Source organism: Tachysurus vachellii, chromosome 15 (genome assembly GCF_030014155.1).
Source record: "Tachysurus vachellii isolate PV-2020 chromosome 15, HZAU_Pvac_v1, whole genome shotgun sequence".
NCBI lineage: Eukaryota > Metazoa > Chordata > Actinopteri > Siluriformes > Bagridae > Tachysurus > Tachysurus vachellii.
The window spans coordinates 19,499,192-19,522,929 of NC_083474.1; the positions used below are offsets into that span (position 1 = coordinate 19,499,192).

At 37.8% G+C, this 23,738-nt stretch overlaps 1 protein-coding gene across 3 annotated transcripts in view; it reads right to left on the reverse strand.

Annotated features, from left to right (window-relative positions):
- Positions 1-14,248, reverse strand: part of stard13b (StAR related lipid transfer domain containing 13b) — a 113,308-nt gene extending 99,060 nt beyond the window's left edge. Inside the window, exons 1-3 of one of the 3 annotated variants that reach the window (XM_060888099.1) lie at positions 14,026-14,248; positions 8,627-9,720; positions 478-648 (exon numbers count right to left, since the gene is read on the reverse strand). In XM_060888099.1, coding sequence (XP_060744082.1) covers positions 478-648; positions 8,627-9,586 — 1,131 coding nt within the window. In that variant the 5' untranslated portion in view covers positions 9,587-9,720; positions 14,026-14,248. The remainder of the gene's footprint in view (positions 1-477; positions 649-8,626; positions 9,721-14,025) is intronic. The other 2 variants (XM_060888100.1, XM_060888098.1) reach the window with 2 other exon arrangements.
- Between the last annotated feature and the right edge of the window lie 9,490 nt (positions 14,249-23,738).

A 23,738-nucleotide genomic window follows, 5' to 3' on the forward strand; every position in this document is an offset into this window, starting at 1 on the left:
GTGATATATCGAAACACTCAGCCCAATGAGGGGAACTTCCCCAGGAGTATTCGGATGACGTCACATGCTCGTCTTCACTTGCCTCCAAATGTTTTGGCACCCTATCTTTCTGTCCACTTGCCTCCAAAAGTAACACTGACCCTTATGTTCACTCCCCTCCAAAAAGCACCGGCCTTTGCGAATACTTGCCTCGTCGAAGCCAACATCAGAGTTTGTCACGGCGAACTTTACAAATCTAGTTCAATATACTGTAGCATGCAATTTGGAAAATAAATGGATTCTGTACACACCGATGTATTTTGCTTGACTGGAAAAAAAAATAATTAACAAATAAAAAACAGGAAACTTGCTTAAAGACATTTCATTCTGGACTTCATTCTGGACTTCATATAATTTAAAACTGTGATTGGTACTGTGGGTCATGGCTCAAAATAATCATAGAGAGTTACCAAAAGTTACAGGGAGTTTGTTGCTAACCTGTTGACAAGCTTTATCATTCATTGTCTGTCTCCGTGTGGTGCAGGGTGTGTCAGAAGGGGAGGAGCTAGTGCTCAGGGCTTCCTCAATGTCCAGATTGAGCCTGTCCAGTCTCTTCATGAGCTGGTTCATAGAGTCGGACCATGGAGACAGCAGGTTAAGAGGAGACTGCTGCAGGCAAGAAAAAACAATGAATGGTTAATCCTAATCTGCAATAAGTTTACTGGTTAATAAATATTCAGGAATATCTTTACTGGTAATCCTTATCAGGATCATCTTTACTGGTTTCTCCTAATCTGTAACACCTTTACTGGTTAGTCCTAATCTGGAACAGCTTTACTGGTTAGTCCTTATCAGGATCATATTTAGGTTACTCCTAATCTGTAACACCTTTACTGGTTAGTCCTTAACTGGAACAGCTTTACTGGTTAGTTCTAATCTGGAACACCTTTACTGGTTTCTCCTAATCTGTAACACCTTTACTGGTTAGTCCTAATCTGTAACACCTTTACTGGTTAGTCCTTATCAGGATCATCTTTAGGTTACTCCTAATCTGTAACACCTTTACTGGTTAGTCCTAATCTGTAACACCTTTACTGGTTAGTCCTTATCAGGATCACCTTTACTGGCTAGTCCTAATCTGGGACACCTTTACTGGTTACTCCTAATCGGTAACACCTTTACTGGTTAGTCCTAATCTGAGACAGCTTTACTGGTTAATTCTAATCTGGAACACTTTTGCTGGTTAGTGCTAATTCGGAAAACCTTTACTGGTTAACCATAACCACAAAAAACCCTTTACTCATAATCCTAAATCAGGAATAACTTTACTGGTTAATCCTAATACTTATAGTAGAAAACCACATTAGAAGGGTGTTTTTCTATTGCTTGGGTGTTCAATGAAGTCTTTCAGATTCCACTATCCAAGAACACAGTTTTGAACATTAGATTATCTGTGAAGACGTAACACCACAGAGATTTCCGATCAAACCAAAACAAACGCCGAGTTGCTGACTGCCATGTGGCCCATGTATAGCCTGTTGGCATTCCTCCCTTGAAAGCTTTCACTACTCTCCAGACACCCGCAGACAAGGGTATAAATAGACTACCCCCATCCTGCACAGAGACATCGTTTGTGTTTGGGAATCCAGGGAGTCTACAGCTATAAATCAGAGACAGCTACTTCAGTCACCAAGTGATAAATCAACATAGTTGACCCCTTCTCTTTTTACACAGTAAGTGGCAAAAGAGGAAGAGGATGAAATATCTGACTATAAGGAAGATCTCACAATAGTTAGTAGCACCAAGGACATACTACAAACCGGGATGTTTGAGCATTTCCTGGAATTTGTTTGGGGGGGTGAGCACGCTTCTGCGAGCCTTCGGGGCAAACAGCTCTCCTCCCATCAATGCTTGCTCTCATCTATACACAATCATGCTTTTGATGGGTGTCATGCCAAAGTGGAACGCATTTGTCAGAGGCAGCTGAGCTACTGGGCTTGTTTGAGGGCCTGAGACTACAAGTCCTGTAAATTCCCATGGAATGTGGCAATGTTAAGAGGCATAACCAATTAGGCCCCAAAAACAGGGCTTCCTTATGAGATGAAACGGGGGCGAGTCAGACGGGGGTGAGTCAGAGTTAAATACTCACTTACGTTGACTCATTTTAACTTTAATGTACATAAAATGCTAGAAATAATTGATAAAATCTCACATGGATGCTTAAGACAAAGCATCTAATTTTACAATAAATGCATTTTTACAATTTCCAAGTGAATGAGAGAAGACAACATTTCAGTTAAGGTCTCCTAGGGATTGTTTCAACTCGGCTGCTTGTTTTCGGCAGTATCTGTGACTCTTAATAACTCATAGAAGACAGAAGCCATGCTTGTTGTGTGGCCATGAGAACCTGATCTGGCATACTGAACAGGGAGCAGACTCTCTTCAAGGGTCAGATGCCTGACCTTCGGCAAGCGAAAGTGGCTTGCTCAAGCTGAAGCTAACAGGAATGACCAAAAGCTGGCGAAATCCCAGACTGACTTTTGAGAAACAGGGTGGTCTCGGGTCAAAGCTGGTGAGAGGAAGGTTCAAGTCGACCTCTGTCAAGGAGTTAGCGTTACTCTGTCTTCGTTCTATGAGACGAACCAACAAAGCCCTTGACACAGAAAAAAGAATAGAAATGTTTATATCTGTATAATCTTGGGACGCCTTGTTAAACTTTTTTAGATATTTGATGGCAACATATTTAATGTAATTGTTTAGTGTTATTTTCAGTTTTTAAACAATAAACCTAATATGGTTTCCCAAATCTACACTATATTATATGACTTAAGTCATACGAATGATACAAAGTGTAAGGTCAGGTTTATACATTGAGTTATCATTTATACTAGTATTTAAACCTAACTGGTTTAAAATTGACCAAATTCCAACCACATCATACTTCAATGTATAAAACACATAATGAAGCCATAAACCAGTATTATGCTGGTATTGCAGTGATCTTGTCACAGGTAAAGGTTGCTATGGGGATGAAATGAAGCAGAGACTGACAAAAGGAAAACAATATGGTAAAATATGATGTTTAATAAATAATTATATTTATTTAAAAAATATTCGCAATGCACAGTTCCAACATAGTCCGCTAACGTTAAGATTCGGGTGCTAATGAGTGTAGACAGGATTAAAGCTTTCCATGGATGGTGTAACAGTTTATTGTTTGATGCATGGTGCATGGTGCATTAATACTGAGTTCATTATAAAATTAATACATTATCAAAAGTTTTTCTACTTCTGGAAGATGCTAAATGGCATTTTATTGCTATGTGCCTGGGGGGGGCACGGTGGCTTAGTGGTTAGCATGTTCGCCTGGCACTCCGTCCAGGGTGTATCCTGCCTTGATGCCCGATGATGCCTGAGATAGGCACAGGCTCCCCGTGACCCGAGGTAGTTCGGATAAGTGGTAGAAAATGAATGAATGAATGAATGAATGAATGAATGAATGAATGAATGAATGAATGAATGCTATGTGCCTGTACTATGCAATGGTAATAAAGTTGTATCTATATATCTATCTATTGTTCACAGCGTGTCTGATACATTCAACCGATCTTATGTTAGAAGTAGAAGCATTTATTTGTCACATATGCATTACTGCACAGTGAAATTCTTTTCTTTGTATATCCCAGTGTAGGAAGTTGGGGTCAAAACACAGGGTAACCATGATACAGCACACCTGGAGCAGAGTTAAGAGTTAAGGGGCCCAACAGAGACAGCTTGGTGATGCTCAGGTTTGAACCCCCAACCTTTTGACCAGTAACCCAGAGCCATAGCCCAATTAAACGACCTATAAGTAAGGAATCATATTTAACCATCTAACATGGGCTGGGCTAACACAAAAAAATCAACAAGGACATGCTCAAGCTTTTCCAGTAAACTGAAGCCAAATAGAGAAACAGTACAAAAGCCACACAAAGCGTTTCTCGGAATCTCTTGTACGGAATGACCGGAATTTTAGCATTGCTCCATCCTCGGACTCGGGACAGTAGCCTCGATTCATTTCAACCCCTCATTCAGACTCGTCAATAGTGAAACACACACTCGCCATGGCAACAGGGTTGGCATGAGTCAACCCTCCAGATCAAGTCATCATTGTTATCTTCAGAAGAGGATAGAATGAGTGAGGACCATAACTGTATCACTGCAAATTAGCCACATTGGAAACCTCACTGCTGGCTCTTTGACATGTAAATGAGGAGTTAAGTGGCCGGTTGTGGCACTGTTCTGGGCTGCCAGCCATGGCCATACCACCCACTGAGAGTGTCAGGACACTGTGTAGAGGTAGGAAGATGCATCAAAAAGAGGCCACCAGCCATTACGTGCTAGTTTAAACGCATCAGATCTGGGTCATGGAAGATTTTGAGGAGATGAAGTCATACAAGACGCTCCACAAAGAGCACCGTCTGGTTTAGGCATTTTAATTCTACTTAATTATAAATATCAAGGGTGAAAACTAGCCATTATGTTCTCATCAGCTGATTTGATATAGATATCTTTTTTTTTGCTCTGAGGATGTTGCTTGCAATTCCTAAGATTTGGGAATGGCGCCCTCAGATGGTGATGGCACAGAGCTACAACATGAAACCTCTTGACCCTGGTTTCTGTGAAGCGTGCTCCAAATCGTGTACGTAATTTAATACCAAGACCAACAATAGTACCATTCAAAACCCCCTAGTATCTCTCAATAAAACGGTTTCCACAACATATCCTCTACATTCACGCTCCTTTTAACCAGAGACATTGGACTCAGCAAATCGCCCTGGAATGTCTGGAGTACAGTAGGTGCAAACGATGCAAGGTCAACGTGTCTGTGAAAGGTACGGCATTCTTTCACACAATCTTAAAACACGTATGAGCAAAGTACTGTAAGAGCAGCAGGAGAGAGAACAGCATGTGCGTAACAAAGCAGGACTTGGATATGTACAAAGAAAAAAACAGATTTGGAAAAACTCCCAAATGAATAGAGACTATACATTTTCTTGCACTGCTTGCTCTACACTGTATACTGGGCTTGTATGAGTTTGTACATCTGTGCAAACTGTTTTAGGATCATTTATATTTTGGACTATCACAAACATTCAGTGGAAAGAAACCCTCAGAAACCCTCTGTTTCACAAAGAGAAAATGATACTGTTCCATGCAGGAAAATGTCAAATAATAATGTGATCCACTTTGATTTTGGTCCTTATACAGTCAAGAGAAAAGGTTTGTACACCCTCAATTTATATCACGTCATTTTTCAGATGTTCCTTCATCATCACAAAATGCTGGATTTGATTGGTCATCTCTAATAAATTGTATTCCATTTAACATGAATGTGCTTGTACATTATCATTTCTATAGCAACAGGGACTTTCTACATAATGTGATTTTTTTTTTCTATTTTTTTTTAATATTCTTAGAAAGAGTCTCCAGTGTTACTCTTAGTGACAGTCAGTTTTCAGACAAGTCTTGAGGACAGAGAAGTTCACGTTTTTATCTGGAAAAAAAAAAAGAGTTGTATTTTTTATATCTTAGCTGTCTTTGATTTAAATTTCAATGATTGTTTATAGATAAAAAAAAATGGTTATTAATAGGACATTCAATTCTGGCTGAAAAAAAAGTATGATGTTCTTTGATCATTTTATTTTTTTTTAAACTGTTAGCTTTGGCAAATGTCTGGGCTTTAAGAGGAATAAAAGCCTTCAGGATGTGGTGTTATTGGAAAGTGATCAAATTTGGGGTGGTAAAAGTAACTCCACACCAATCCTTTGTTGATTACATTCTTCCTAAGCGCATGCCTCATATTTAATATCAGTTCAAAGTGTGCTTTCAAGATGGTGTTTGGAGATGGAGACAGCTATGACAAAATATTGCCCTGGGATTCTATTTAGTGTAGATGAATTGTGAAAGACAGTTAGATTTTATGTCATTTGAAAATATTAAGCTTGCAAACTTTTGCAGTGTACTATGCTCTACTATGAACGTATGAGAAAAATCTTACAGGTCAGTTACATAACTGAACAGCAAATCTGACAACGTGCATCAGATTCGTTGTTGATTTAATACAGCAGTAATAATAACTAGAACGTACATTTCCTGAAGAAAATGTGAATGGTGCTTGCACGTGGCAAGTTCCCCTCATCGTGCTGAGTGTTTTGATATGTCACATGTCCATGTTGTGATAATTTTGATTTTCACGTGACATCACGTGACGTCACGTGACGTGACCAGAATACATGTGAGGCAGTTCCCCTCATTGTGCTGAGTGTTTTGATATGTCACATGTCCATGTTGTGCAAATGTTTTATTTTCACATGAAATCACGCGACGTCACGTGACTTCATCAAATTACACGTTCAGAACAATGAGGGGAACGTGTAATTTGATGAAGTCACGTGACGTCGCGTGATTTCATGTGAAAATAAAAAATTTGCACAACATGGACATGTGACATATCAAAATGGGATATGGGAAAAAAGGCCACTTTGAGACCTGGTACCGGAAGTACCGGTACTCGGATCGCTTATAAAAGTCATAGCACACCTCTCCTCAATGAGCCGGTCGATTTGACACCTCATTCATGGGTCTAGGACAAAAGCTGCGGGACAAATTACGCGCCGAAGTTTTGTCCGGAAGAGTATGCAGGATAGTAAGAATGTTGCTTTGCAAGCACCATTAATTAATTATGCAATAATTCATAAATTAGCGGAAAATCAGAGTATTTTGTGGATTTTTTTTTTTTATTTCATTTTATTTTTATATGACTTTTTTATGCATCTCACAGCCTCCACATTCACAGTGAATCACTTGAATTCACCGATGTCCTTATATAACCTGTTATACAATTATATGTATCTGTAATTTTTAAACAAGAGTTAAAGCCTGCATACATAAGCCACTGTTCATTAAAGCCATACACTAAAACACAAGCAGGACAAGAGGACACAGATTGCTAATCATTAGGTCAGGGAAAGGGGTTGGGGAAATAGACACAAATCTTCCCTGATTTAAGGGAGTCATAGATCAATACAACCATCTGGTCTGACAGAAGGAGATGAAGGAGACGAGGAAGACAGCTACCGAATTCCTTTACAACAGGTTGTGTTTACATCACACTACTCTATTGAAAAACTTTAGATGCTAATGTGTTGTTGAACAGCCTTCAACATGAAAAGCTTGCTAAATGATAGAATATAAATTCGTACTAGTCTGGTCTTGTGTTGTTGATTGTATAATGATGTCTGATATCTGATCTAGCTCTTCCTTCACTGTGTAAAAAAGTTGTTAGTTGTCTTGTACTGGATGTCTGTGGGAAAGTGGAAATTTAAAAAAAATATATATATTCTGGCATTGTATAGTCTATGTAACTATTATAAACCAGGTTGAAAACAATCTTAGATAATAAATAAATCAGTGAAAAAAATAAAAACAATAGCAGCACTATTTCATGTGCCTTAAAAACAAGTGATGTGGATTGAAACCATGTTAGATGACCATGTTAGCTAGCCAGTAAGCACACAATTTAAATACCGAAAACATACAGAGAACACAGGTAATAAATAATGGACATTGCAAGTCGGCTAGTTCATGTTGCAGACTCTTTGCTAACAATAACAAACCCAGAGGACTGAAGAACCCTTTTTTCCCTTCAAAATGGGCTTGTGTTTAAGATAGCTAGATTATATTATCAGGCTAGATTATTCTGCAGAATTTTTTGCAAACATTGCATGGGAGAACATAGGAAATTAGAACTTAGAACTTTCTATTTTTAGGAAGATAATCTAGGTTTCAGATTATCTAGGTTTCAGAAACATGTCCAGTTTAACACTTAGCCAATGTCGGCAAGATAGTTGCTAATGTTTGCTAGTAAGCGCACAAATTAGACTTCTTTTTAACTACCTAGCTAAATTGAATCCTGGCTAGCTCAAACGACAGACTCTTTGCTAACAATAATAAACTTGTAAAAAGAACTATTTTCCCTTTAAAATGAGCTTGTGTTTTAGTTATCTCACACTTCAGACTCTGTGTTAACAATAATAAGCTTACCATGTTCAAAAAAACACTTTAGAAACATATCTGATGTCACTATCTAAATTGCCAGGTTCCTGGTTCGCAGGGTACAACAAGCTAGCTGGCTAATATACGGTAGTAAGCACCCATATCAAATAACAGTGTATGTGTATGTACATATATGCAAATGTACAATGTAAATGTACAGTAGAATTATGCTTGCCTGCGTAGCATTATGTAAATGTGAATTTTTTTTGCTCCAGACTGCCTTTTAACTCGCTTGCTAGCTTAGTTAAATGGCTACAGTCTCTCTGCTAAAAACAGTATACTTACAGAAAAAAACATTTCTCTTTAGTTCTAAGGTATGTGACAATAAAATGAGTCTAAGCATTCAAAAATTCCCTGTATTTTAGCTAGCTAACTCATGTTAGCCAGATAGCTTATTTCACATATGCTGTGCTAACTATAGAGATGAACATATTCTAATGTACATGGAACAGAAATACAGTTAAAATTTTTTTAAAATGTTACTCAGCATCCTCATGGCCTAAGCTGAATACTAAAATCCCATAAACAATACATAAATGATTGCATTTACCTCCTTGCTACTGTTCTCTGCTTCTGCCTCATAGCCAGTAGAGGAACTGAACCTGCGAACTGAGTCCAGTTCTCCGTTTCGTTCTTCTCCTCTTCCTCCCCCAACTCCATTCCTTCGTTCGACTCTTCTGCGTCTATAGCCAGGAAGGATCTCCTTGATCTGAGTCATTTCTGTAAAAACATCATCATCCTCATCATCATCCTCTTCAGAGGAAGACTCACCACAATCTGAGCTCTCAGGAACCCCTTGGTTGAGACCTGATGTACAATCGTAATCTGCAAAAGTGATAGAACTCGGTTTGTGTTTGATGATTCGGGGACACTCAGCTCCTCCATTGGATGAGGAAGGAACAGAAAGGGGTTTTGCAGATGTGATAATGGAGCTCTCTGGGAATGGAACGAGGGGAGGGCAGGGAGAAGTGCAGAGTTCCTTGGAGGTTGTGACATCTTTGGATGGAGCTGCTGTGTCTACTTGAACTTCTGAAGCTAACAGGTTGTGGTTGTCCTCTGGTGATGGACATATAAACTCGTTGCAACCATTTAGATCATATTCAGATTTACTTTCCACTTTCCATCTATCTTGACTCTTAAATGCCTTCTCAATTGCAAAAGTCCCAGTTTTATTGATGTATTCCTGTGTTGGCTTGAGAAAATCTGGAGTAGATCCCATTTTCACATCGTTATCATGTGAAGCACAGACTTGTCCTGCTGGAAGAGAATAACTATTATTAGTGTTTTGGTTTAATGAGGAACATTGTTTAGTCTCTGCGGTTTGGCAGAACCGTTTCTTGCCACAAATCTCATTATTCTGAGTCAACACATTAACGCGAGTGTTCCTCATAGGTTCACGTCCATCGTTCATGTCTGTTCCAGCCGTCTGTACGGAAAAGGTCATTTCGGCAGGTGGTGTCATTGACAAGGTTGGTTGTCCCTCCTGTTTGACCATGGACAGACCCTCCATGGCTTGTTCTATAGTCCAGTACTAGTCACAAGGTATATCCAAAGAAATATTTGTCGGAGGCCAAGTCCTGATGTGTTTAGCATGATTAAACATCTTGACGATTCCGGTCAATAAAATGTGGAACTGTGAGTAGTCTGTAAACAAATGAAAAACAAACAAAAAATCATTAAAGAGGCTATAAGACTATAACATGTCTCTGTAACAATGTACTTTACCAGTTAAGCCTGTGCTAAGTTAAGGGGTTCTCAGTTTAGGTCTTGCAAATTGACTTAATACAGTGTGTTAAATAGAGTAGAATGAAACTCTACAATACTGCTTCAGGAATGAGGTCTAAGTCCAGTGCTCTAGAGCAAGGACCCAATAAACTATAAATAAAATGTACAGATGACCTCCAAACATAACCCAAATTTTAAAATCTTAGTATCGTTACTGTAATATATGTAACTTTAAAAGATTTTGTCTGTTCACTGAAGCCATAGAGGTATTTGTTGCTGCAGTTTCAGGTTCACATTATTTACAGTCCACCATGTTTTTGTGTTATTGAGGGTTTGGATTAAACCCATTTGATTCAAATATTCAGTTCAATATGATAATGATTAAGAACACAATAATAAATAAATAATAAATATAAAAACTTGTGACAGTCATGGATCATGGGGACATGCCCTGTTTCATGGACCCACTTTGAGAACCACTGCTTTAGAGGAGCTAAGTCAGGTCACATTAAGGGCGGTGTTCATAAGACTACATAACACCTAGTTCAGATTGTTTTTCTCTCAAGCCAATCATGTTAATTGCTGTTTCAGGTTTTTTATGTTGTATCATCTTTTTTTATCATGAGCCAATGTTACGCTTCATTCAGCCCTAACAACAAAATGCACTGGACATGGATTGTTTGAATTTGCAGAAAATGTGAAGCGTGAAGGAATTCAGCACCACAAAAAAAAAAAATGCTCGGAATAACAACAAACATAAAACTATTTTGAGATATGAAAATTGGTCTAGTGGTTAGGTGTGTGGATTTTAGCCAGAAAAAACTGGTTAAAACATCACATATAGGTTACATGTTCAACTGAATTATATTATATTATTTTATAGATACGGATATTGTTAAAAAAAAGGTTTAGAGAAATAGAAAAGCTCAAAATATAAATAATAACATGAATTATTTCTTATTAAATTTATATTTAATTTATATATACACTCACCGGCCACTTTATTAGGTACACCTGTCCAACTGCTCGTTAACGCAAATCTCTAATCAGCCAATCACATGGCAGCAACTCGATGCATTTAGGCATGTAGACATGGTCAAGACGATCTGCTGCAGTTCAAACCGAGCGTCAGAATGGGGAAGAAAGGTGATTTAAGTGACTTTTAACGTGGCATGGTTGTTGGTGCCAGACGGGCTGGTCTGAGTATTTCAGAAACTGCTGATCTACTGGGATTTTCACGCACAACCATCTCTAGGGTTTACAGAGAATGGTCCGAAAAAGAGAAAATATCCAGTGAGGGCAGTTCTGTGGGCGCAAATGCCTTGTTGATGCCAGAGGTCAGAGGAGAATGGCCAGACTGATTCGAGCTGATAGAAAGGCAACAGTAACTCAAATAACCACTCGTTACAACCGAGGTATACAGAAGAGCATCTCTGAACGCACAACACGTCGAACCTTGAGGCGGATGGGCTACAGCAGCAGAAGACCACACCGGTACTAGTAAGGTGTACCTACTATAAATAAAATGGAAAAATGGAATATGAAAAAAAAGGAATCTTGGAATATTTCAAAATTCTGGAAATGGAAAGCTTAATCAATAAGGATCATTTGTGTTACATAAAACGTACAGCCATAATATTAGCTAAAGAAAAATGTATTACGCTTCCACAACAAGGTGTTAAAAAGAAAAAAAAGTTCTTGGCTGATTGTGTTTATGGCCATGAGCAAGAGATCTAGAGAGGGGGGAAGAGAAAATCTCTGAGGCTGAACATCTGTCTGCAGCTGAGGTGTTCAAGTCTGGATCTGTTACAGGCACGATGGCAGTGACATCAGCGGCGTGAGGAATCCAGCATTTCTTCCCCCACTGGCTGATTTACAATGCATCAGTCCATTCATCAGAGCAGTTAAAGGGCACTGGCCAGGCTGTGGTTAGCATGCGGACTAACCCCCTCATTACAGCTTTACCCTCAACAAAACACATACATTCAACTAAAGGAGACGCGTCAGGAAATTTAGAAGCATTCCTTTCTGACACCTCGGCTAAAGTGCATCATGTGTGCAGCTATGGGACAGCAGGGGTGTCAAACAGGAGGATGCTTTTCCTCCAAGGGATGACAGGATATGCCACAACTATATAATAATTGGTTGTTGACGCCTCGGGCTGACGGAGCACCGACGTGTTTGTGGTACACCGGCCAACAGAGTATATGGTAGACACTGTCGTCTACATAACGAGCGTTTGTAATGAAAGGGCTGTAAGTGAAGAGTTTAATCCTAACAACAGAGTTGCAAAAGGCTTGATTCTGATTGGTCTGAAGATTTTCATTCATTTCCTTTAACCTCACAGTGAACAATAGCACCAGCTGTCATTCAAATCACACGTTTACATTCGACACGAAGGTTCTTGTCTGCATGAAATCTTGTTGTTAAACATAGTAAAACATATAGTCTTTGATATGCTGACTAAACTAAGTGGTTATTTAACATTTAATGAAGGAGTCTCCAGTGTCAGCAAAGGACAGACCGCTTTTTGACCAATTCCCGGGTTTTCTGTAATATGACAAGCTAGTGAAAAATTTGTATTTGTATTTGTTTGCTATATGAAATTGCTATAATAAGCGAATACTGGAACTAGCCTCTGCATCAAATGTAACTAGAAATAGATAAAAAAAAAATAGGATATCTCATCATTGGTTAATAAACTATTCTTAATGTTGGCTGGTTGCTGTGAGGGGAAAAAATACTGTATGTGATGTTATTGGAAAATAGTCTATCGTTTCTTATTCTCCTCGACAAGCACACTGCCAAGTGTTTATTCTTTATATATATATATATATATATATATATATATATATATATATATATATATATATATATATATATATACTGGACGTTTGAGATAAAATGTGCTAACAAGAAGGATCGAATGAGGCAATTAACAAGAAAAAGCACCAAGAATTGGAGAGAGATCTCACGTGAAATTAGAACAAATCTTAAGGATGGCAGATTTTCTTTTCTTTTTATATGAACACTGTTCCTACTTAAAACTGTTGTAAAATATCGTGTGAATTCTTTGAAACTTGAGCAAAAGGGTTTCAAGTTATGAATTCTCAATATGTCTGTATCATACTGTAGTCATGAGTGTCATACCTGAGATAAAGGGTGTGAGATAAAGTGTTGCTCAAGCCCAAGCACACATGGAGAAAGAGTGGAAAATGGGAAAATCTTTCTTCTCTGTTTGTGTCTACCTTTAATACAGCAAATGTGAGAATATGCCATCTGGCCAGGTCTTATCAAGCATGTACACATGAGCACAAATACACACAAACACACACACACACACACACACACACACACACATACACTGGCCCGAAGAACTGAGAGGATAACACACCTCAGGGCTTTAACCTTCAGAAGCTGATAAACGAGCAAGGCCAGAATCAAGGTCACACACTCATACCCCTGAACTGTCCCACACAGGCGTGGGTGTGTGTGTGTGTGATATAACCTCAACATGACAGTGTTTGCACAACAAACACAGCGACCACCAGGAAGACTTTCCCTTTTCAAAGGAAATAAGTAATATGTTCCTCTTCCTTAGGAAACGTGAGGTTTAAGACTGATTAAGATCGACTCAGTCCACTTCTTTCCCTACAGCCCCTCTTTCTAAATCCGTTGTGAAAGAGGGCCTCCTTATTCACGACTACAGAAAAGGGAAGGAAAGATCAGCCAAAACAGCCAAACGGATGATGCCACCGCAGGAAGATCAACAGGAATCTCATTTAACACACATAACCGCAGAGAAAGTTTCTCTTCTGTCATTTGTCTCGGAATATCTGTACAAACTGATACGAATCTACACGTGAACATCTTAGTTACCTGCTAATGAGGACCTTAAATAATCAATCAATTTGAGTAAAAGTAATAAAAACAAATTGCACTGTCATAAATAAGAAAGAAAAGAAAAAGAAAAGATAAAAAACACTTACAAGTACAAAAGTAGCAGTTTTTTCTTCTTGATTTTGTTATTTTATTCTCAAACTTTATGCATTTCAAACTCTTCTACAAATAAATCTGCATAATCGAGATGTATACATTTGTTCTATTTCAGATTTCCTTCTGAACAACAGTCATAAAGTCAGAAAGCTTCTCTGAGACAAACTTCTATTCCTCTAAACTAAAATCTGTTGAAAAGACATCAAGAGTCAAATCTCGGTAATTTACCTGCAGCTTAGTTTGTGGCTGATAATCCGATCCAGTGGCGGTCGTAGTGACGGAGGTGAACCATTCAGGTGAACACACACCGGTGTTTCTCCCTGCTTTCTGTGTGTGTGTGTGTGTGTGTGTGTGTGTGTGTGTGTGTGTGTGAAGGCAGCAAGCGAGAGTGCTATCATCACAGATTCCAGAGAATTGCCACAAGCAACACAAGGCTTCAGCATGCACTGACTAAGCCAAGAAGAGGAGGAGTGCAAAGCCAGCCAAGGAGTGTGTAAATGTGTGTGTATGATGAGGAAGGGGAGGAGTCTGCGTTCAGGAGAGAGAGAGAGAGAGAGAGAGAGAGAGAGAGAGATTGTGCTGTGTAAACAAGGTATATTAGGATGTAAATCAGCACTGGAGTTGGGATTGGTGAGAACTGAGCTAATCTATAGTGAAAAGTTTTTTTAAATATTTATGTTTGTTTCACTTTTTTTTAAAAATGTTATTCGTTTATTTTCAATGAGCATTTTATCAGTGACATGGCAGATCCAGAGCCTATGTATCCAGGAAGAGTGGTCATGAGGCAGAAATGCACACTGGGACACATTTGAGGGAAGTCGTGGTCTAATGGTTAGAGAGTTTGACTCCTAACCCTAAGGTTGTGGGTTCGAGTCTCGGGCCGGCAATACCACGACTGAGGTGCCCTTGAGCAAGGCACCACCCCCCCCAACTGCTCCCAGGGCGCTGCAGCATAAATGGCCGCTGCTCTGGGTGTGTGTTCACGGTGTGTGTGTTCACTGCTGTGTGTGTGCACTTTGGATGGGTTAAATGCAGAGAACAAATTCACCGTACTTAGCCGTATGTCACGTCACGTCACATGACACCATGAACACATGCCTTCACATGCCAACATACCATCATGTTCTGGGGCGATGTGAAGGAACCAGGGAACATGGATCAAAGCACTTATCAGACCCTGCTCAGACACCACGCTCACCTCAGATCCTCCAGATGCTCGCCTTATCCCACCATCTCTCAGGATACGAGGAAGTTACACAACAAGACTCTGGACCTCGTCTAAATGTCTTTAAACGACGACTGAAAATTTCTTACTTCAATAAAATAATAAATAAATAAATAAATAAATAAATAACCCCACTGTGGAATGTATGTGGATCATCTACATCTTCTATTAAAGGAAACATTGCTGTTCCTGAATAACTTAAATAATCAAAAATAACATTTTTGGATTTACATAAAGGCAAGTAAACACTCACATAATTTTTTAGTCTCTACACACTATTAGTTGTCTTATTATTCACATCTCTGTACAAAATAGACTAATATACTTACTGATATATTTCTTATTTAAATACATTCATGTCCAGCCCACAGATTATTCACTCATTCATCTTCTACCACTTATCCGAACTACCTCGGGTCACGGGGAGCCTCAGGCGTCATCGGGCATCAAGGCAGGATACACCCTGGATGGAGTGCCAACCCATCGCACGGCAAACACACACACACTCTCATTCACTCACGCAATCACACACTACGGACAATTTTCCAGAGATGCCAATCAACCTACCATGCATGTCTTTGGACTGGGGGAGGAAACCGGAGTACCCGGAGGAAACCCCCGAGGCACGGGGAGAACATGCAAACTCCACACACACAAGGCGGAGGCGGGAATCGAACCCCCAACCCTGGAGGTGTAGGGCGAACGTGCTAACCACTAAGCCACCGTGCCCCCGCCCACAGATTATAATATTTACAATTAAAATTAAATAATTAAGTAATACAAATGTACGTCTAGATTGCATTACTGTGAAGCAAGAAACAGATATTGCAGTCTGAAATGCTTCATAATGTTATTGTTAAATATTAAGGCTGATCTACATTTAAACAAAAATACATTAAGATATCAATACCGTTAGAAAACCGCTGCTTAAACGAGCATGTCTGAACAACGTAGCAGGATTTCAACATTTCTTTTGTTATTTATCTACCTACATTAGCCTGTTATAACACATTCATAAGGTGTGGAAAGTTTTATAATAAATAAATAGTTATCACAGCTTCATAAAATGTTTATGCAATGCTATGAATGTGCTTATTGTTATTTATTTACTTACATTGTCCCATCGTAACATAGTTATTAGCACCACATAACCTATTTATAAAGCAACCCTAACCCTAACCCTAACCCAACATTGACATATTCCAAAACTTGCAAAAACTGCTTTATAAAGTGCTTATGCAATGGTAATGTATGTGTTATGATGTTCCAAGGTAGATAGATAAATGACAACAAACACATTCATAACACATTCATGAGCATTACATAGGCACTTTATAATGCAGTGTTTAAAGCAAGTTTCATTTAAAAAAGTCCTCACTGCTTCATTATATAATGTGTTTTTGTAATGCTCATGAACATTGGCCCATCATAACATATTTATTAGCACAGCATAAACTCTTTATAATGCGATGTTGACAAGTTTTATATTAAAAAAGGAAACTTGTCAACACTGCTTTATAAATGGGTTTTGCAGTGCTAATAACAATGTTACGATGGGTCAATGTCGGTAGACAAAAATCACGTTCATAACACGTTAATGAGGGTTACATAAACCTTTTATAAATCAGTGCTGACCGTTTTTTTAATTAAACTTGCTTTAAACACTGCATTATAAAGTTCCTATGCAATACATATAACACATCTTTGAGCATGTCAATGCTGCCTTATTTTTTTTCAACTTTTCAACACTGCTTTATAAAGGGTTTATGCAGTTCTATAACTATATAACTATACATGGGCCAATGTTGGTAGGTTACGTCAACCCTTTATAAGGCAGTGTAAACATTTCTTTTACTTTAAAATTTTCCAAAACTGGTTTATAATTTTTTTATGTTTGCATTTCAGACTCTACGCCTTATTTCCCGTCACACAGAAGATGGATCAATTCCCCAAATGGTTGTTATGCTATTATAAGTCTGTTTGAGCCACAACAATGCTGGATTTTTATTTATTTGTTCACTCAAATCCCACATTCAGGAAGCTTTGAGGAATTTTCCATAACGTATCCATCATCCGGTTTTTGCTTTTTGGGAATCGGTGCATCCACATGGAAAAATGATTAATCCGACTGCATTTAACACTATTAATAAACACCATTTAAATGTCATGTAGCTGCTACAACATTTAAAGCTTTTAATGTCATGTGCCAAATGATGCCAATTTCCATTAAGTGTCTGAGGAACGTGATGAGAATAAAAATTGATTCTCAACCAACTATCATGTCAATGCCTTTGTACAGAAAGAAAAATAAAATTTGTCAAACTTTTTAATTCTCCTTTTCTTTTTTCCTTTGTCTTGTCTATTTTTTTGCTTTCTGTCAAAGGAGTGGTTTAATTATCCATAAAAATGTATCTTATGCAACTATGTGTCTGCAAATATCACTAACAAAGTCCTTATTGTCCTCTGAACAGGGAGGTGATAAGAGGTTTATACAAAAAGATAAAAAAAAAAGAAAAGACTTTACTAAATGAGCGACAGAACAAGGAATAAACCTGTTTTTTTTTTTTTTTTTACAAGTAAGAAAGACGGCTCTTGTAGCGGAGAACGGAGGATGGCGTGGAGGACATTTGCTCCTGGTGTATTTCACCATAAATCTGTTCCTCCTACACAGATGACAGATGAACATCACCTCCTCTGTACTACAGCAGATAAAGACACACATTCATCCAGTGCTGTGAGGTGTTTAATCCTCTGCCCTGCTGTTGTTTCATCCATCAGCAGCTTTGAACAGGGACGCTTCTCTTCTTCTCAACACATTGGGGTTCTAACTCGACAAACTTACTCAAGGAGGTCAAATTATTTAAGGAATATTTCACCAGTGTCTCACAAAACGAGGATGAGGTTCATGTTTGAGTCTGGTTCTTCTCAAGGTTTCTTCCTCTACCATCTAAGGGAGTTTTTCCTCACCACAGTCGCCTCAGTCACCTCAGACTTGTTCGTTAAGGATAAATACAAACACATTTATAAATAAGTCTAAAATTAAGCTTTTCTTATGTTCTGTAAAGCTGCTTTGTGACAACGTCCATTGTTAAAAGCGCTATACAAATAAAATAAAATTGAACTGAATTCAATTGAATGATTTAAAATATTGTAATGGTTGTAATATTTCTTAATTAATTGCTATCAATTTTCTAATTTTTCTGTATTTTGTTTATTTATTTTCCTTGTATTGCTAATTGTCTTTTTCTATTTTATTTTTATTCTCTACCTTTAAAATTCCGTTTTTTTACACTGTGTTATTTAAATCAATTTAAATTGAAGTCAAATTAAATTAAAGGGCAGTGATGGCTCAACCGTTTAAGGCCCTGGGTTGGGGCTCTGGGTTCAAGCCCACACAGCACTGCCAAGCAGCCACTGTTGGGCCCCGGAGCAAGGCCCTTAACCCTCTCTGCTCCAGAGGTGCTGTGTCATGGCTGACCCTGTGCTCCTACCCCAACCTCCAAAGCTGGGATATGTGAAGAAAAAAATTCACTGTGCTGTAGTGTATATGTGACAAAATAAAGGTGTCTTCATGATGGAACTCTTCCTCTTAATCAAGGAAAATAATAGAGTGTCGCTTAAAAGTTTGTGCACCCTATAGATATAAAAAAAAAAAATAAATAATAATAGAAGAAAAATACAGAAGAAATTCCTATATTTCTACATAAATATGACCGAAAACATCATCAGATTTTCAAACAATTCCTAAAAGTAAAAAGTAAAAAGTGAACACAATCAAACAAATGAGCCAACAATATTATACTTCTTCATTTAATTATTGAGAAAAATGATCCAAAAATAAAAGTATGTGAAGTTTCTGGCAACTTTTTATCAGTCCTGCACAACAGCTTAGAAGAATTTTATTTCATTCCTGTATACAGAAGAGCTTCAGCGCTCTGATTTTAGTGGGTGTCTTCACATGAACTGCTTGCTTCAGGTCCTTCCACAACATTTATTTTGGATGAAGCTCAGGATGTTGACTTGGCCATTCCAAAACTTTATCTTTGTTCCTCTTTAATTATTCTTTGCTACACAGACTTGAGTGCTTGTGATTGTTGTCTTGGTCTATGACCCATTTTCTCTTGAGATTCAGTTCATATACTTTATAAGAGTTCACTGGCATAATTCTGAATTCATTGTTCTATCAATTATGGCGAACCGTCCTGGCCGAGATGCAGCAATACAGGCCTAAAGCATGATACTACCACCACCATGTTTTACAGACGGTATAAGGTCCTAAAAAAATCCAATTCAGTATCTTCCTTTCTGCAAAAATAATGATTCTCATTTTAAAACAAAAAGTATTATTTTGGTCTCATCCCTCCACAAATTATTTTTCCAATAGTCCTCTGGTTTGTCCACGTGCAAATTTCATGGGCAGAACTGATCTTTTTGGAGAGTAGTGACTTTTCCATTGCATCTCAACCTTTCAGACCGAGGATGTTAAATGTTCACCTCATGAACTCATGACTCATGAACATTAACATAAACCAAAGTTAAAGAGGCTAATTTCTTCCATTTGTACAGAATCTGTATGACTATGAGTAAAAACTCTTGAGTGAAGATTTTGTAACCTTTTCCAGCCTGATGAGCAACAATAACTCTTTTTCTGAAGTCCTCAGAAATCTTTATTGTTTTTTTGCAAAGATCCCCTTCCACAAATACATGTCATGAACATCAGACTTTGATATATCTCTGTTCTCCAAACAAAACGGGACACTCGTGGACATCTAACTGTCATCTCATTCATCAGATGGACTTTGAAATTAAATACTAATCCAAGAGCTTCACATACTTTCGCCTCTCACAGATATATAATATTGGAACATTTTCCTGAATAAAATTAATTGTGGGGGGCACGGTGGCTTAGTGGTTAGCACGTTTGCCTCACACATCCAGGGTCGGGGTTTGATTCTCGCCTCCGCCTTGTGTGTGTGGAGTTTACATGTTCTCCCCGTGCCTCGGGGGTTTCCTCCGGGTACTCCGGTTTCCTCCCCTGGTCCAAAGACATGCATGGTAGGTTGATTGGCATCTCTGAAAAATTGTCCGTAGTGTGTGATTGCGTGAGTGAATGAGAGTGTGTGTGTGTGCCCTGTGATGGGTTGGCACTCCGTCCAGGGTGTATCCTGCCTTGATGCCCGATGACGCCTGAGATAGGCACAGGCTCCCCGTGACCCGAGGTAGTTCGGATAAGCGGTAGAAGATGAGTGAATGAATGAATGAATGTTTAATTGTGTTCTCTTTGTCTGTTTTGGGGACTTGCGTGACATTCTGATGATGTTTTTCAAACTTTCAAGCTACACTGTACTGTATATATTTGCTGCTGTAGTTATAAAGATTGTCCTGTACACATCCCAGGACTCTTATTCATGTATATTTATCTGATGAATCATACCAAACATCCTGTAAACAGACTTAGCATCATACTACATATTGTAATTACTTATAATCTCAGAGCTCAAAAACAAAAAACTCAGCACCGATCTGTAATTGTGTTGTGTAATTTATAGGAATCAGGCTACATGCTCTGATGTACTGAATAACAGGTTGAATGACAATCTGAGAACCGAGCCAGGGGGCAAAAGTTCCAGCCAAATGAAACTGCCAAACAAGATATGCATGCCACAGCCAGGACCGGAACCGCTTTGCACGTTAGCAAATCTTCTCATATCTTCTCATATCCTTCAACCAAACATGCAATAAGACAGACAATCAGTCAGTGAAGTGGAACAAAGTTTTCTAAGCGGGATGGCGGGTTGTAAAAAAAAGAAATTGGGAACGGTGCGTTAAAAACTATGCAGTATTAAAACAATAAAAAATCTAAAAATAAAAAATACATTATATTATGCAATAATAAGTTTAATATTATATCATATGTACAATCAGCCAGGCAGTGGTGGCTTAGGTGGTTAAGACTCTGGGTTGTTGATCAGTAAGCTCAGGATTTAAGCCCCAGCACTGCCAAGCTGCCACTGTTGGACCCTTGAGCAAGGTCCTTAACCCTCATATTGTACTTATAGATCCTTGATAGAAACTGTCACAAATGTTATGAATGTATTGCGAAGCCCCAGCATACACAATTATTTTGTATTAATTTAAATTGAACTGGAACCATATGAGATGATGAACTATGAACTATGAGACGATGCTTTTTTGCAGCATTTTTTAAAGCTTTCTACAAAGATATTTCATACGAACATAATCATTTAATGTCTCATGGTACTATAATGCATTATACCTGTTGTGGTAGCTTTAGGTATTTATGAAATAACTGCATTAGACTTTAGACCTGTGTAGTGCGTAATGGTGTGTTAACATCATGCATTGTAAGTATATACACACACGACACATCTGCTTTGTTATATACACACAAGGTCCATGTGGCTTCATCTGGTTTTATTATTAAATTGTTTTAATAATATTGTTTAATAAAATTGCTTTAATAATAAAACTAATAATAAAACACTGCATGGTTATATCACTACATAATGCATTCATGAGGCATTATAAACAGTGTCATGATTGTTTACGAAAATACACTGCACTTACGTTATAGCTACATTTTTTATCTATTATGAATAATTAACATTAAGTCCTGGTTATAATTTAATGTTATTCCACCAAGCCATTTCCATAGTTCATTATAAGAAGATATGATATAATGATTATAATGTGTTATAAGCACCATTTATAATGCATTTTTTGACTCATTTCTGAATGCATTTTACTCATGCTATAAAATGTCACACCTTTTCATACATAACTATAGCAATGTGTATAAGTACTTATAAATGAATTCTAACATAATGTGAACATGCTCATTGTTTATTATAAATATGACCTTAATGGAGAGTTTATATCTGTTCATTTCTGGTTATAATAATGCTATAAGCTGTATTTTTGTATTTTTTTCTGTGTGTTTGTCAGGAAATCACACTACAAATCTTCTGAAAAACACAAAACACTAACTAAACTAAATAAAACCGAGGCATTATGTCTTTGGTATTGGTGATATAATGCATTATAAGTGCTTATATTAATTTAGAAATAAATTCTATAACATTTTAGACAAAGTGTTTCAGATACAGACACAGACAGAGAAACACACACACACACACACACACACACACACACACACACACACACACACTCACACACACACACACACCATCAATAATGACACCACCTCAAGCGCAGCTCGTTTTGCTATGAGTAAACATGCTTACATTCCTCTATAAGGTATGGATCAATGCCGCTACTTGTTTCCTTTTGCGCCACATTTCTAAGAAAAGCTATCTTCAAATCCAACCAGCAAACAAAGGAATGTTTTTTCACCTCCGTAAAGATATGTGGGATTTCTCAAACATGAAAACCTACCACTCTAATGCAATTATTTCACTTTGCTTTAATTATTTGCTGCTTCTGTGGCCTGTGTTTCTCATATACACATAAATCTAGTATATATATATACACAGTATATATATATATATATATATACACAGTATATATATATATATATATATATATATATATATATAAGCCTTCTTTCAGTGCACGGGTTTAACGCTGTTAATTCCCACCTCATCACACACACAAACTTCATAGGAATTCCAGCGAGTGAGGGTGATTTTGTTGGATTTCACACAGTACATTTTCATACTCATGCACTGAATTCTCCACAAATCCTTTTACGGTGTGGTCTATGGCATGCCATCGTCACGAACATTTAACTGCAGCGTTGGAATGTTCTTTTAATCAGATTTTTTTTCATAGTGTTTGTGGTTAATGCAATTTGGTGCAATCAAACTAACCGGAGCTATAAATCTCTGGTTGGAATTTAGACTGAAACAGAGTCATTAATCCACAATAAACTCTCACTTTACTTTTGGGAAAAATCTCTCCAGTTATCAAATGAGCTTTGGCTGAGTGAGATAAAAAAAAGTGAGTAAATAAAGAATTATATATTATGAGGCTTGCTAATATAATCAGTAACTGGTTGGTGTGATAAAGTGAAAGTCATTAACCCAATCATGAAGTTGATTAGTTTCCAATTCCAACAGCGAGTGCTTTATTCCTCTTATGAGATGAAATGAGATAAAATAAGATGAGACAAGATGAAATGAGATAAGAGAAGGCAAGACAACACTGCATGAGACAAGATGAGATGAGACGAGAAGAGATGAGACAAAATAAGATGACACAAGATGAGATGAGATGAGATGAGACAAGCCAAGATGAAATGACATATTATGAGACAATATGAGACTAGACAAGATGAGATGAGACAAGAAGAGAAATGATGAGATGAGACAAAATGAGATGAGATGAGATGAGACAAGCCAAGATGAGATGACATAACATGAGACAATATGAGACTAGAGAAGACGAGATGAGACAAGAAGAGAAAGGACGAGATGAGACAAAATGAGATGACACAAGATGAGATGAGATGCAAAGAGACGAGATGGGACAAGATGAGAACATGAGATACGATGAGATGATATAGAAATATATATAAATTAGTCAAGGTTCAAGATTCAGGATTTTTTTGTCAATATACATAATAAGAAATAAAAGTAGTAAGAATAATATAATAGGGATTATAAATACATTTAAACTTGTGTGTCATCCACAATGACAGATTAGTTCCTGTTCTGTGACGCATATTAAAGCAGCT